Here is a 14,926-nt window from a genome sequence, read left to right on the forward strand (position 1 = left end):
TATTAGAGTGTGCATGTGTATCTATATACTCACATCTATGCACAGTTCTGAAAAAAATCCAAGAGGAATATATCAGATTCTTTTATCACAAAACTCAGAAGTTATTATGTTTCACTATTTGTCTAGGTAGAAAAGTTGTATTTGGAAGAACATTTAAGAGCTTAAACTCATAGTATGGCATTTAGATAAAACCAGACAGCCTATTGCTTCTCTTGGGTCAATTTCAGTAAACTGCCCTTCCCTATGACTAACCTATATTGGGAACATTCTTTTGGGGTTTAATCCTTAGTTTCTCTCTATCGATACTGTCAGGATAAAGAATGTAAACATGGAGGTTTGTCATTAAAGGATATATAGAAGTCAAATTCATGGTGGCGGGTGAAACTTGTGTCTATAAAGCTGCAACTTCACAACTCATATATATTCCTCTAGTGATTGTTATGGTAGCTATCAAGGTGGTAAAAGAAACAAAGAGATTAGCTGCAGCAGTCCACAGGGTGCAGATATTTCGGAAACAATAAAGTGATCTCTCAACAAGTCTAAAAAAGTGACTGGTGATAGATTATGGTAACTGCTATTAAAATCTTTTATTCAAACCAAAAATGCAATTAAGTGAGGAATTAGCTCCTGTACCTAGTCTACTAAACTTCCCAATTCAACTTTAGACCAAATTTTCTCATGAATAATGAGACGTTAATTTAATACTTCATGTTGATCAGATAAGAATCCACAAAGAAAAGACAACATTTAGATACGGATAAAACCATTGGGTGATACAGTTCTTCAGCAGCCAGCCAGGATTTAATCCTCCATTTCTCTTCAGTTATAACTGAGCTTTAACACCGATTAAACCAGTAAAACTTAATAATCCCAGAAAGAAATTTTTGGTGAAGCCCACACTTTTCCAAAAATCATCCAAAATACACTTTCATAGAGAGAAAACCAGACTTTCTATCAGAATTTGAAAACCTGAAGGTCCCCTAAAAATTTCTTCTGACACTAAGGCAAGAGAGTTTACTCTCAAATGTCTGAAGGTCCCAAATGAGTCAAACAGTCAGGGGACAGCTAAAGGGAGAGCTCCTAGAGCGGGCAGCCCCTTCTCTGCTCCTACTGATTGTCAATATGTGGAAACACAAATCCAAAAATTGCCTGATTGTGAAGTTTTTCAAAAGAAGTTGGAAATTTTCATTTTTACCTGGAATATCCCAATAATTAAGGAGTGGCAATCACTGACAAATGTTAATACCCTTTGTACTCCAAACAAATGTGTCTGCTGCTAACTTTCTATCTCAGCTCTAAAGATTTGCTTTCTTCTCTGCATGGATTCCACTCCAACTGGCTTTTGGCTGACATCATGTTCTCAAATGCCTGTTACTAGAATACAATTACATGCCTGTATCAGAATATATTAACAATCATCCCAAACACAAATTCCTAGGAAAACAGATGGCTGAGACTTTTTTGTTTTGAAGTTAACTTTTATTCTCAGAAACATATTTGGTTTTAAAAAACTGACAATCAACATACTTAAAAATCTAGTTCTTTGTACTTTTTTTTTAAATTCAGTTTTATTGAGATATCTCCACATACCATATAATCATCCATGGTGTACAATCAACTGTTCACAGTACCATCTTACAGTTGTGCATTCATCACCCCAATCTACTTTTGAATATTTTCCATACACCAGAAAGAATCAAAATCAGAAAAAATAAAATAAAAATAAAAAAAGAACACCCAAATCACCCCCCCCACCCCACCCTATTTTTCATTTGAGTTTTCTCCCCATTTTTATACTCATCCATCCATATACTGGATAAAGGGAGTGCAATCCACAGGGTTTTCACAATCACACTGTCACCCCTTGTAAGCTACATTGTTATATAATTGTCTTCAAGAGTCAAGGCTACTGGGTTGGAGTTTGGTAGATTCGGGTATTTACTTCTAGTTATTCCAATATATTAAAACCTAAAAAGTGTTATCTATATAGTGCTTAAAAATGTCCACCAGGGTGACCTCTTGACACCATTTGAAATGTCTCAGCCACTGAAGCTTTATTTCATTTCATTTTGCATCCCCCTTTTGGTCAAGAAGATGTTCTCAATCCCATCATGCCGGGTACAGATTCATCCCCAGGAGTCATATCCTGTGTTGCCAGGGAGATTTACACCCCTGGGAGTCAGGTCCCACAGAGGGCGGAGGCAGTGAGATCACACACCAAGGTGGCTTAATTAGAGAGGGCCACATCTGAGCAACAAAGAAGCACTCAGGGGGGGACTCTTAGGCACAATTATAAGTAGGTTTAGCTTCTCCTCGCAGCAACAAGCTTCATAGGGGCCAGCACCAAGACAGAGGGCTCAGCACATCAAGCCATCAGTCTCCCAATGTTTGTGAGAACATCAGCATCTTTGTACTTTCAAATCCAATGTTAAAAATCATATTCTATTCATATATTTTAACAAAAGGTTTTAAGGAGACTTTAATATATGATCCTATTTACAAATTTAATGAAACTCCCTTAAATATTTTATATTGCATCTATAATATATTTGACTTCTTAAAATACTGTGTTGCAAAAATCTGATTTATCAAAAATGCCCAAGAATGTAAGCATTCTTACAAGTTTCATAAAGTAAAATTATAGATTTGAGAAGTTTAAAATCTCAAACATTGTAACATTAAATATAAATGTTATAAGGTTTCAGCTTAAATTCTAAATCTATATCAGCTACTAACATTTCACTTTTTAATTTGGATTACAAGTACTAATATATTATTATTATAATATTATATATTATTATTTATAAAGCACTAACATACAGTCCTAATATTAGACCTAATATATATAGATTCTTTAATACAAAATATTAATTCTATGATTTTGATTATCTTAAAAATGTATGTGTGTAATATTAAATCTCCTTGGAATTAAAAGATTCGTCTCCACTAAAGAAACTATTATGTCACCTAAACAATTTTTAGCTGTAACTTAGTGTGGTGGTTGGAAGCTGTACGTACCCCAGAAAAACATGTTCTTAAATCTAATCCATTCCTGTGGGTGTGAATCCACTGTAATAGGACAGTTTGATGAAGTTACTTCAGTTAACATGTGGCCCAGTCAAGATGGGTCTTAATCCTATCTCTGGAGTCCTTTATAAGCAGAATGCAATTCAGACATAGAAAAAGCCACAGAAGCAAGAAGCTGAAATTCAAAGGAACCAGAACAAGAGAGGCCACTGTGTGCCTTGCCATGTGACAAGCTAAAGACCAAAGATTGCCAGCAGCTAGCCCTAGAATGCCAGTCTTTGGAAAGGAAGCATTGCACTGATGGATGACTTGATTTGGACTTTTACCCAGCTTCAAACGGTGAGCAAATAAATTCCCATTGTTTAACCCAACCCATTTCATGGTATTCACTTGAGCAGCCTAGGAAACTAAAATACTTAGGCTGGCTGAGGTTTCATATACAATGTGAGGTATGAACCAAGATACACTTCTTTCTGAGATGCTGGGGAGACATGCCAAGACCTTATTAATTATTCGGAATATAGGATTGATCTCCTAATATAGTCCTCATACCTGGGTTTGAGTCATATCCAGTGCTTTGCTAGTCTATACAGGCTTACATGAACCAATGGCTACAATTTTAGGAATCATGCAAGCCAGTTATTAAAAACAACCATTATTTAAAATCAAATTATATAAACTTACAGTTAAATAAATCAAAGCAATAAGTACTCAAAACTCATCAATATCTTATTGCTTTGCTACATTTTAATATGACCTATTTCTTGAAGTTGTTTGTTATATTGATACGGTGGAAATACTTTATAAACACATGCTACTGCACATCTTTTCCTGATACCATGTTCAGTGGCATCACACTGATGGCTTGATGTAGGCCATGGAGAAAGTATTTACACCATGGAAATTGGCAAATATAACAAATATTCGTCCACCTCCCCCCACCCTCCCACAGCCCAGAGAATGCATTGCTGCCCATTTACCAGGACACCATGAGGTATATCATTATCTAATTCTCTGTATGCATTCCCTCCCAGGCTGCTGCATCATTTCCTAGTATTTCACATCTCTTTATCTCCTGAGATATTTAAACATCTTCCATGTGGTTCTAAAGGTCTTTGGGATTAATGTAGTCCTGCATGGTTTGCTTACTTTTTGATTTTTGTTTTTTCACATTCTTTTTATTTAGGAGGACCACAGAATCACTGAGGTTCTCTTTGCTTGTCCAACTGCATGGTCATGACTGTAAAGGTCATTCTGCTGCCACTGATCCCAAAGGTGATCGAAAGACATTGCTTCTTTTCTTTCATTTAGAAATGTTGCCTGATTTCTTGTAGCAATAATTTGTTAACAGGGCCAGAAGATAGAATTTATCTAACTTGCTTGATTGGGTTAAAATTTCTAATCATATAGTATTTCATAGCATAGACAGTTCAGTAAATTTGCTGTTTTTATCTCTACTTGGAAGGGAAGTTGTTGCACGTTAATCATTAAAATCAATTTTCCTTTGTATATAAATGTATTATAATGCTACTCACAGGGGCAAAATCTGTATAGTCTATTCAGTTAAATTCCAAACATTGATGAACCATGATATTAGATTCCAACACTAACATATGGGATTTTAACTTTTTGATTTGAATTCACTAATATAATTAAATTGTGGCAATTCAAACAAAGAGACACTTTTCATTACTAAAGTTAATAAGGCATAAAGTAGTCCTAGAACAAAGCAGGAATCTAAGCATCCATAGAGTAGAATCTCCTGCAAGTCAAGAGAAAATAAAATGCAATTTACAGGTTTCTCTTTATAGAAGAGTTTATATTCCAAGCCTCAGAAACATTTATTCTGCCATGCAAGCAACTGCTATAACAAAAACGGATTTTCTCTATGTATCTTATGAAAATTCATCTTAGGCAAAAATAGTCACATCTGTTTTCATTAGATTAAAATTTCTGTCATGTAAAAAATGTCTGAAGATGTTTCAAGTCACAGAGACCTGAAGCAAGAATATCCTTGTCAGTGCTGCAACCTTCAACTGCCTGTCAACCTGCTGCTTAGCTAACCTCAGCTCTTAGCATTTCTGTCACTTTGAGATTTAAAAGGAAGAGAAGATAGAGGTGGTTAAAAAAAAAAAAAATGGAGGAGAAAATTTAAGAAAGAAGAAGGTGGGCCATTCATTTGCCTATTAAAGCTCAGTCCATTCTCTGCCCTTCCCCTGCTTCGTTCTGCAATGTAGGAATGAACTCTGCAACTACATTTCTCAAGTTTCTTTCCCACTGGCTTCCAGCTCTTTTAGCTAAGGGGAGACTGGAGGACAGAAGGAAGAAAGAAGCCAGAGCAGATCTTTTTTCTTTCTCAACCAAATATGTACAGGAGTCATCTCAAGCTGTGACATTCACTCCATGATTTCAAGCTCCCAGCAACAGTGACCACTGTGGTTCTACTTTCTTCCAGAAAGCTCCCATTTCTGGGCCCTGGTAACACTTTTTCCTCTCTGGATTGCTCTAGCCATAGGAGTGGTTGTGGCTTCCTGCTTTTGCTGTTCTCTGGGTTGCCTCATCACCTTCTGTTTGGCTTCCAAGCTTTTCCATCTGTGTAACCAATGTTACCTTGACTAAATTCCTTCTCTTTCAGATACCTAAAATGATTTTTGTATTCCTGACTGGACCTTGACTGACACAGAAAGGAAGACCTGAAGGGGAAGAAACACAAATGAGTAAGTTATTTTGGTTTCTAGGTGACAGGGCTCCCGCCATTCTGGATGTGGAAGGAGGCAGGGGAAGCATAGAACAAGAGAAGGAACAAATATCTGTTGAACACCTTTGCTGTGAAAGTGTTTTAGTATCACTGTATCTTCACAGATGAGGAAACTGAGGTCAGAGTGATTACTTACTGAAGATGAGTTGATATGAGTTTGAACAGGAGTTTGAACTCAGGACTGTCTGACTCCAAAGCTTTTTCCCACAGCAGTATGGTGTCTTGCTAGTGAATGTAAAGTTACCTTTAGAAATGGTACTTGAAGGGTTGAAGGGACTAAGGTATGAGAGTAGTAAATGTCAGATGTCACTTAAATGAGAAGCTAGTGATCCAGGTTCCTGCCATGGCCACACCAAGCCTAGGTGCCAGTAGTCATTACCATGCATCAAATCTAGTACGTCTTTAAAGATTGCCTTTTATCCCATCATACACCTTGCCAGGATCTGGGATGGCTAATGGAGTGGCATTCTTGGGATCAAAAGTATTCATTAAACACATCCCTTATTTTGAATTGTTATTGTGGAATAGAGGGGCTCCTTGTTTGAAAGACTATAATTTAATTGGGGATCCTTTATCCTCCTTCCCTCATAGCAAAGGTTTATCAACTCTTACGCTTTATGTAGATGTCCTCAGACCCCCCCTCCCACAAATGCTGCTAAGTAGAAGGGATGACAGGAATCCATCTTCATGTGCTCCCATCCACTTTTACTGTTTTTATCCAAAACCTGGTTCCTCCCAAATCTAATTCTCCCTTGACATGTAGACCTATTTGGACATCTTCAGGCAAGTATGGCTTAACATGTCCCAAACTAAATTCACTGTATTTTCCAGAATATAAGGCTCTTCCTTCTAAGACCCTAATTCAGTCAACGGCACATAGTACATCATCTTCCCTTATTGGCTGCCCCAGCCAATCATCCTAAGCCCCGCCCTCTTTTGGGGGCTCCACATTTAATCAGGCACCAAGTCCTGTTAAAATCAACTTTCTATGTCTCTCCCAAATCTGTACTCATTCATTCATTCTTTCACTCTTCATTCATTCATTCAGTGGCACTAGGGAGACTGAAATAAACCAGATGAGCAAAAGAGCTACTGTCTACCTCACTCTTTGTTCCTTTTCATTATGAAATCTTGTGTCCTTACTCACCCAGGACACAACATTAATCTCTTTACTGTTTGGGTTTGTCTCTTCCCATCTGGTTCTCCACCCATCTTCCCTGTACCTTCAGAATGAACTTTATAAAACTGGAATACTATGTTGCTTTCCTCCTTACAATCTTTCAATAGCTACACAAAGCTTCCAGATAAAGCCTTAGGATGGCATGTGGGATGCATCACATCTGTCTTTTCCAGCAGTTACCTACAATGCTCAGACCTACCCACCCACTATTACTACCCTCTCATAATCGGACATTTGTTTGTCATTCCGTCTGCTTAGAACACCCTTCTCCAGCTCTTCATTTTATTTAATCATTGCTCTTCTCTCAAAACTCAATAAAAAATATTTCCTTCTCTAGAATCTATTCTCTGAATCCATACCCTGCCTGAGGCTCCTTCCTCATGATTCCTGTTCTGGGTTCCTATAACACCAGTGCATACCTTTAGCATAGTATCAACACACTTATCAGACTAATAGGTAAATGCACTGTCTCCTGCACTCCTCTGTGACATCCTTTGAGAGAAGAGACTGATTCGAGTTCACTTTACATTGCCAATGCCAGGCCCTGGATCTGTCACACAGCACTCATATAACAATGGGTAAGTGCATTTTTTTGAAACTATGAAGTAAGAACGTTACTTGGTCAAACTAACAAGGAATTTTTTTTTACAATTCGCACATTCCTATCCTTTCTCCTCTGCTTAAAAGAATATAGTTTCTATGAAATAGAAACTCTTCTGCACACCTAGCTATTAGTGTAATTATTCAGTTTTCTTCTGCTGTTATCATAAGCCAACTAACAAACAGTGAAGTTATGTATGTGGCCAGAGAACTCCAGCCAGGAAGAATTAATCTAGGACCCATGAAATATCCATAACAAATTCTGAAGATTTTGTCTTTATTAATAAAGTATATCAGGCCTGGAGTTTGTATTAATCTTAAAGAAATGTAAAAGTACAACCAACATCTCTGCATTACACTGTATAGGATCCCAGTGTGGAGACTAATAAAGTGATTCCTTTCCCAGCACAGTATTTTCCTTATAGTGGATTACTAGAACAAACAAACAAACAAACAAAAAAAAAAGTTGCATCATTTGCAGGTCACTGTAAGTTCAGAGTAACAGGATGAACAGCTTTTCCTTACACATGTCAAAGAGTAGATCCCACTGAAAGAGAAAACCTTCTCAGATTTGTCTCTTAGATATTTGATAGTTTAAAAGATAGGCTCAAAAGCATAGCTTTGTTCCCATACCACTCTTCAAACTCCATGCACCAGAAGGAAATTTAAATAATGTTTACAAAGTACTTGCCACTATTGAAGTCACATGCTAGTACTGCCAGCAGCTCTGGAAGGGTTTAGGCAGGTTTAAGCTGAGTAATACATTTAGGTGGTGTGAGTATTATAATGCATAGAGTTTTGACCATATTAAGATAAACTTCCTCTACCTATTGACGAGGTCTGTTTACACAGGATTGCTCCAGCTTTCAGCTCAAAGCAAAACTAGTTTTGAGGAAATATTGCAGAGAAGAATTGATTTTGAATTTACTTGGATTTATTTGGTTGTAACAAGAGTGGCATTTTTGATACACTCTTTTTGAGCTAGATCCACCCAGAAAGTTTATGATTCTACTTCAGGTAATAAAGAACAATTTTACATCAATTAAGGTTAAAAAAAAAAAATCGAGATCTAGCTTTCTGTGTATGCTTCTATACTCGTGCCACGCCAAACAGTGCAAAGAATCCATTATCAGTGAATATTGTGATGTGGTAATATGTCATATAAAGACAGGAGAGTGCTGTTTCAGCTTTTCCATACTCTTTATTGCCAATAGTTTAAAATGGTCAACATAAAAAAAAGTTTTGATAATAAATACTGCTCTTTGGGCTGTAATAAATAAAAAGTTTATTAACAAGGAATGCACTTTTCCAGCCACAAATGTCTTCAAAAATTAACAACAACAACAAAAAATATATATATATGGCCATAGTTCACAGTTAAGCAGCCAAAAGCTGCTTCAATTACAGCCTTTGAACAACATGGGAGCTTCCTCCCTTCTCCCTCCCTTCAGGAAGTATATTCACAGTTCCAAGTCCTCTGTTTGAAATGTTCTCTACAAAGAGAAGTTAAGAGTCAATGCACCTTTCTGCAAAATTTTCTGATAAACTTTTTAAAACAGGTATGTCCAGGAAAACTGCACTCTGGTTCACTCTTAGATTAGTCCCAAGTCCAAGAATTGTATGCCTCAGCCTGGTCTGGTTCCCACTCTGTCCAGCAGACCACAGAATTGTTTTCGTACCACCACCAGTCCATCTTCTTCAACATGCTGTAGATCATTCTATTGGCTTCCCTGTAGATCTCACAGTGGAAAAGAGGAGTCCCATAGGGTCCATTCAAAAAATCTTCTAGTTGCATCTCTGTAAGAGCATGTTCAGAGCATATTCCATTCGATTTTTTAATTCTAATGAACAGCCCGACATCAGCAGTGTCGTCAGTCTGAACGTTGTAGATATCCTATCCTCGTTGATGTAAGTGAGTAGGTATTCTTCATTTTGGCTACAGATGATAATTTTCGTATGATCATGGTAGAAATTCACCTTAAAAATAAGCATAGATATTAGATTTCTCTAAATATTCAAGAATTAGAAAAGAAGAGTCAATAATTAAACTAGTCAGGTGAAAAACGTTTCTCAGGAAATAAACATTCACTTCCCTAAAGGGTTCATTTACCTGAAAAGTGCCATCATTAAAGAGCATCATTAAGGCCTTATCAGATTTTAGCCACTGAAGGAGGTAGAGCCGAGGTCTTCTAATATCGGTAACACTAGGCAGATCTCCACCCTGGAAGAGATTAGGAGAGTTAGCTGGTGCCTATAAATATTTTGCAGCATGCACTCAATTCTTCTAAGCAAATGCCTCTCAAAATGAAGTAATAAGCATCAGAATCTCCTGGAGATTCCTGGACCCACCTCCCACAGATTCTGATTCAGTAGGTCTAGGGTAGGGTATAAGAATCTGCACTCCTAATGAGTTTTGAGGTGATGCCAATGCTTCAACTCTTACTGCTCTAAAGCCACAGAACTTACATCCATGAGGTTCTCCTCCATGTAATGAGAAAAGTATTTCAGCACCGTCACTTGACTAATGAATTGTTCAGGGGCATCTGTTGCTGAGAAAACAGAGCATTGGCCAAGTTCTGCATAATAGTGAACTGTTCTAAAAAACAGGAATGATGGGGAAAGAAGAGAAAAAAAATAAAAGAAGCAGTTAGTCACCGTTTTCAGATTTCTTTAGTCCAAGACTAGAGAACTAACAGAATTTTACTAACTGAATACACTTACTTTTTATCTGGAAGGAGACTCATGTGAGCACCATTGTTGAAAAGGACTCCAACAGTATGGTCTGAGAGCTGGTACCCAAAGCCGTATTTGTTAGAGTAATCCACCCACTTGGTGACCCACTGAAATGAAGTGCTCAGCTGTTCTTTGGGAATGCAGTCAGCTTCTGGCATGTTTTCTAGACATCCTCTAAGGACCCTTGCCACTGTATCTGCTACACTTCCCATGGTACTGTCCTCGAGGCCTGAAAAGTCAGAGAGAGATAGAAATTATAAAACAATTAATGATAAAACTTTAGGTTTAGGCAGATGCTAAGTTTCCCATTAACTCTATGGATGCAGAATTCAGAATTATTTCCTGTCTTTTTCCAATTCCTCTAATTTTGCTTTTTCTATGTTAAATTAGGCTACAAAATAAATTGACATCAGTTACTTACTATAGTACTGTCATTTATAGTTTCAGTATTTAAAATAAGACTTCCAACCACTTACATTCACTACTGCTGCTGCAGCTTCCAAGAGTCCCTCTGACTATCATCCGGATAGCATCCCCAATCTGCTGCTTGTTTTCTACTGCAGGTGTTCCAGATCTGGCAACTGTAGTGGTAGGTGGCTGGACCTCCTTAGAAGAGAGAAGAGTCATGCAATGAGTCAAGCATCTAAATTCATTTAAGTTTGAGAATTCCAAGTAAAGATGGGATTGTGGCAGTTGGGAAAGTTTATAAGAAAGCAATGAACGCAAGCCAGATAAAACATATTGCAGTAACTCAATTGCATGCAACATTAAAAGACAAAATCTTTCTCTTCAAATGGCTGGAAGAAAAGTTTTAAGTAAATTTAATATGTGTAACCCATGATAATCAACGTCCCAATGCTAATTAACAAAGAATGGAAATGATACAAAGTGTTTATGTACATTTTCATTTTCCTCAACATACCTCATCTGTCCTATGTTTGCTGGGTTGCTGAGTTATTGAAGTCTTTTTCAAATCATGCCTAAGCTTGTAAATTTCTTCATCTTCTTTAGACACTCTATCTGTAAATCAAGGAAAATAATTATGAGCATTACTCTAACTCAGTCAAGGTAGGAACACAGCTAACCATATTTCTTCCTCTTGCATTATTAACCAGCTAATGAGCATCCAAGGCAAAAACAGCATTTTGTCATTGTCTTCAGTTGCAGTTTTGCAAGAAGCACACTTTAATCTTTAAGAAACAAAAAGCTATCAATCACAAATAATTTATAGTGTAGATTTATTATGCTATAAATGCCAAAGTTCAATAGTATATAAACATACCAGCTAAGTTACGCAGATATAAAAACTCCTTTTAACTAACCTATTGAATTTAAATATGACATTGAACACATTAAGGAGGAGAATTCTTATAACTTACTATGTGTATCAATATATCTTGCTTTGTCTTTTTTGCCACCAAAAAGAGCAGCAGCAGCTTTCTTAAAGAAATTCTTTGCTGGGCTTGACAAGTGGAAATCTGGAACTGTATGACAACAGCTAGAAGAAAGTCTGTCTGGAGTGAAGCCCTGAGGAGTATTAGAAAAGACTATCAAAAACCTGCTGGGTAATTGGGATCAATAGCATACAATAAAAAGATGACACACCCACCTGCAAAAAAAAGTCATGTCGAACGATGTCATCCAAACTAGGGCGATCCTCTGGATTTTTGGACAACATGCTAGCTATTAAGTGCTTTGCGGGAGACAGCAATGAAGACGGCATTGTATACCTTGCTTCTCTTATACATCTGTAAGTTTCTTTCAGATTTGTAGTTTCAAATGGGGGTCTTCCTAGTAACATTGTATACCTGTGTGCAAAGAAACATTCCTTTAGGAATGGCTACAAAGCAACTCTTTGCAAGTGTGCAAATAAAAATCCAAATTTGCTTCTTAATTTATTTTGGTGCATTAACTTACATTACACAGCCTAAAGCCCAAATGTCTGATTCACAGCCATGTCCTTGTTTGTTGAGTACTTCTGGAGAGAGATAATTTGGAGTACCACATATTGTTCTGGAAAGACAAAATATGAAGATCTTGTTAAGTACTATTTTACAGTTTTCAACTTAGTTCTCTGGATGTGGCTTGATGGGAAACAAAATCGTATAAGTATACTGAATATCCATTTGGAAATATTCAATCTTCAAGTGACTCCTAATAATTTTTTAAATGCATATAAAATTTTTTCAGCCCACATGACAAAGTGTTCTTAAATAACATGGACAGAATGAGTTCCAGTGAGAACATGGTTTTTTGTCCATTTCATGTGAACATAAGACAGACTTCCTTGATTGCTTAGTTTTATCAGCTTGGAGGTTTAGGGCACCCTTTCTGGGCCCAGAGTGGGAACTTAACAAATGCTTCCTTAAATTAACATTTTGTGTTTTATAGATTTAATATCTGTACACATTAACTGGAAAATAATAAGGGCATATCTTCTGTACAAAACCCTAACAGGATGTTTCCCTGTGACCCTTACCTCCTTCTGTGTTCCAAGGGTTCTAGCCTGGCTGCCAAACCAAAGTCCCCAACTTTTAGTTCCATGGCTTCATTAATAAAAAAGTTTCCTAAAAGATAAACAAAACAAAACATAAATCCCTTTGAAAAGGTGTTCTAACCAAATATACACACATGTATTCTGGAGGCAGACAGCCAATTGTTATATTAAATTCACCGTTCAAAAGCAAGATGGCATAGACAAGATCCAATTAAGAGTACTGATAAGTAAAAAGAGAAAGAGAAGAAACACCTCTCTCTGACACAAAAGTCAGCATTTGGGGTAAAGAGCTTACCTAGTTTGAGATCTCTATGCAAGATTTCTTGTTCATGAAGATACTTTAGTCCAGACACAATCTGCCTGAGGTAGTATCGGACTTCTGGCTCTGTCAACACCTTCCTTGCTTTCAAGATATGAGCCATGGACTAGAAAAGAAGGGAAGGGAAAAAAGAGAATCTGTCAAACGAAGTTATTAAAATCAGCGGTTTCCCTTTGCAGAATGAGTAATAAAAGTTGATGTTGCACTATCATTACCACAACAGCTAACAAACCAGATATAATGCAATTTAAATAATCTGTCAGTTTTAGGGAAGTAAATGTACTCAAGTCAGAGTTAACACTTACCCGTCTACTGCAGTATTCCATGAGAATGTAAATGTTTTCTTTGTCCTCAAAGTAGTGATAAAACTGCACGACATGCTTATGGTGAAGAATTCTGTGAAGCTCTATTTCTTTGTCAATCTAAAAGAATAGGCAAGATATGGCTTATTAGCTTCCAGTCACCTCTGAAAAACCAGTGCTTACACATGCAGAAGACATTTTCCTAAAAGGGAAGGGCCATTCCTGCACACAAAGAAAATATTTTACTCAACAGTCATACACACCTTTTCCCTTTGATGAGGTTTAGCTACTCTGCTGTGAGGAATAATTTTTGCAGCATAGACTTTGTTGTTCGTCAAATCTGTCATCTCATAACATTTTGCAAAGCCACCCTGAAAGGAAACAAAGCCCAGACCGAATTAAGCATGGCAGAAAAATGGAAGGGAGATATTAAAAAAAAAAAAAAAAATAATAAGAAGAAAGCAAAAATATGAGGGACGGAGAGTGGGGAGAGGGACGTAGCCTACTTTTTAAAAACCCTTCATGAGAGGAAAAGCTTTCTTGAAAACAGCAATTAATACAGTTTCTCTTCTTTTGGAAGGGGGATATAAAAAATGTCTGACGAAACTTAGCAAAAAAAAAAAAAAAATCCTCTGGGGAGCACAGGTTTGGGGTAGAAAGCCCTGTCCATAGACTTAAGATCAATTTCACTGGGCTGCGGGAGGTCTACAGAGCCGTGGCTGTGGATGTAAAGCCGATCCTTAGCGCTGTCAGCACACAAAAGCTAGGCGAGGGCAGATGAGGGGCCCACGTTGAGCCCTGATCTGATTCCCGGAGAAACCGAGAAGCGGCGGGGGCTCGGGGCCCGGCTCGGGGCTCGCCCGGACAGATCTCCCTCCCCCTGCTAGTCGGGCGCCCGCCTCTCGTCACCTTTCCCAGCACTTTGCCCCGGCAGTAGCGCTTCCCAGTCGTGGGGTCGACGATAATCCGCGAGATCTCGGCCCCCGAGTGAGTGTGGTGGTGGTGGTGGTGGTGGTGGTGGTGAGGGACCGCCGGCTGCACCTGCGCCTGGGGTTGCGGCGGCTGCGGTTGCGGCTCCTCGGGGGGCTGCTGCCGCTTCTTCTTCGAGTCCCCGCCGCAAGCCTTGCCCAGCGCCTGCTCGCACATCTTGGTGCTGGCGGCCGGCTGATAGGTGATAGTCCGCAAGAGCTCCATTGTCAACTCACTGTCCCGCAGTGCTTCAGCTCCGAGGCGCGGACACACGTCCGAACTTGCCCTCGCCCTCGAGCCCCGTTGTGCCCTCTTACCGGAGCCCGACGCTCTGGTCCACTTGTGCGAGTGCGAGCGCTGGACGAAGTCCTATATATGGGCTGGAGGGGCGGAGACTCGAAAAGGGACTCACGTCAGGGACGACGCCCCGCCTACCGGCCGCCCGAAGGCGCGGGGCCGAGCCCGCGGTTGGGCGGAGTTGGTCAGTGAGAACCGCTTCGAAGTGGCGAGTGGAGAGGGGCGTTGGACGCGGGAGGGCGCT

General features: G+C 38.7%; 1 protein-coding gene across 1 annotated transcript; it reads right to left on the reverse strand.

Moving 5' to 3' along the window:
- Positions 1-8,826: 8,826 nt before the first annotated feature.
- PLK2 (polo like kinase 2) lies at positions 8,827-14,877 on the reverse strand. The gene is made up of 14 exons (XM_037799414.1): positions 14,326-14,877; positions 13,680-13,787; positions 13,420-13,536; positions 13,091-13,220; positions 12,778-12,865; positions 12,216-12,311; positions 11,908-12,106; positions 11,678-11,825; positions 11,221-11,318; positions 10,775-10,904; positions 10,287-10,527; positions 10,032-10,161; positions 9,676-9,786; positions 8,827-9,542 (listed from the first exon to the last, which is right to left on the reverse strand). Exons 1-14 carry the CDS (start codon positions 14,608-14,610, stop codon positions 9,351-9,353), a joined length of 2,073 nt encoding a protein of 690 aa, XP_037655342.1. The 5' UTR covers positions 14,611-14,877; the 3' UTR covers positions 8,827-9,350.
- Between the last annotated feature and the right edge of the window lie 49 nt (positions 14,878-14,926).

The sequence above is a fragment of the Choloepus didactylus genome, chromosome 11 (genome assembly GCF_015220235.1).
Source record: "Choloepus didactylus isolate mChoDid1 chromosome 11, mChoDid1.pri, whole genome shotgun sequence".
NCBI classification, from domain to species: domain Eukaryota; kingdom Metazoa; phylum Chordata; class Mammalia; order Pilosa; family Megalonychidae; genus Choloepus; species Choloepus didactylus.

Bases quoted from the DNA above. Each gene is read 5' to 3' on its own strand.
- PLK2 (XM_037799414.1), bottom strand. From the start codon at position 14,610: ATGGAGCTCTTGCGGACTATCACCTATCAGCCGGCCGCCAGCACCAAG. The intron at 13,537-13,679 runs GTGTGTATGACT...CTATTCTTTTAG, and splicing joins AACCTCATCAAAGGGAAAAG to ATTGACAAAGAAATAGAGCT. The intron at 12,107-12,215 runs GTAAGTTAATGC...CTTTGCACACAG, and splicing joins TGGGCTTTAGGCTGTGTAAT to GTATACAATGTTACTAGGAA.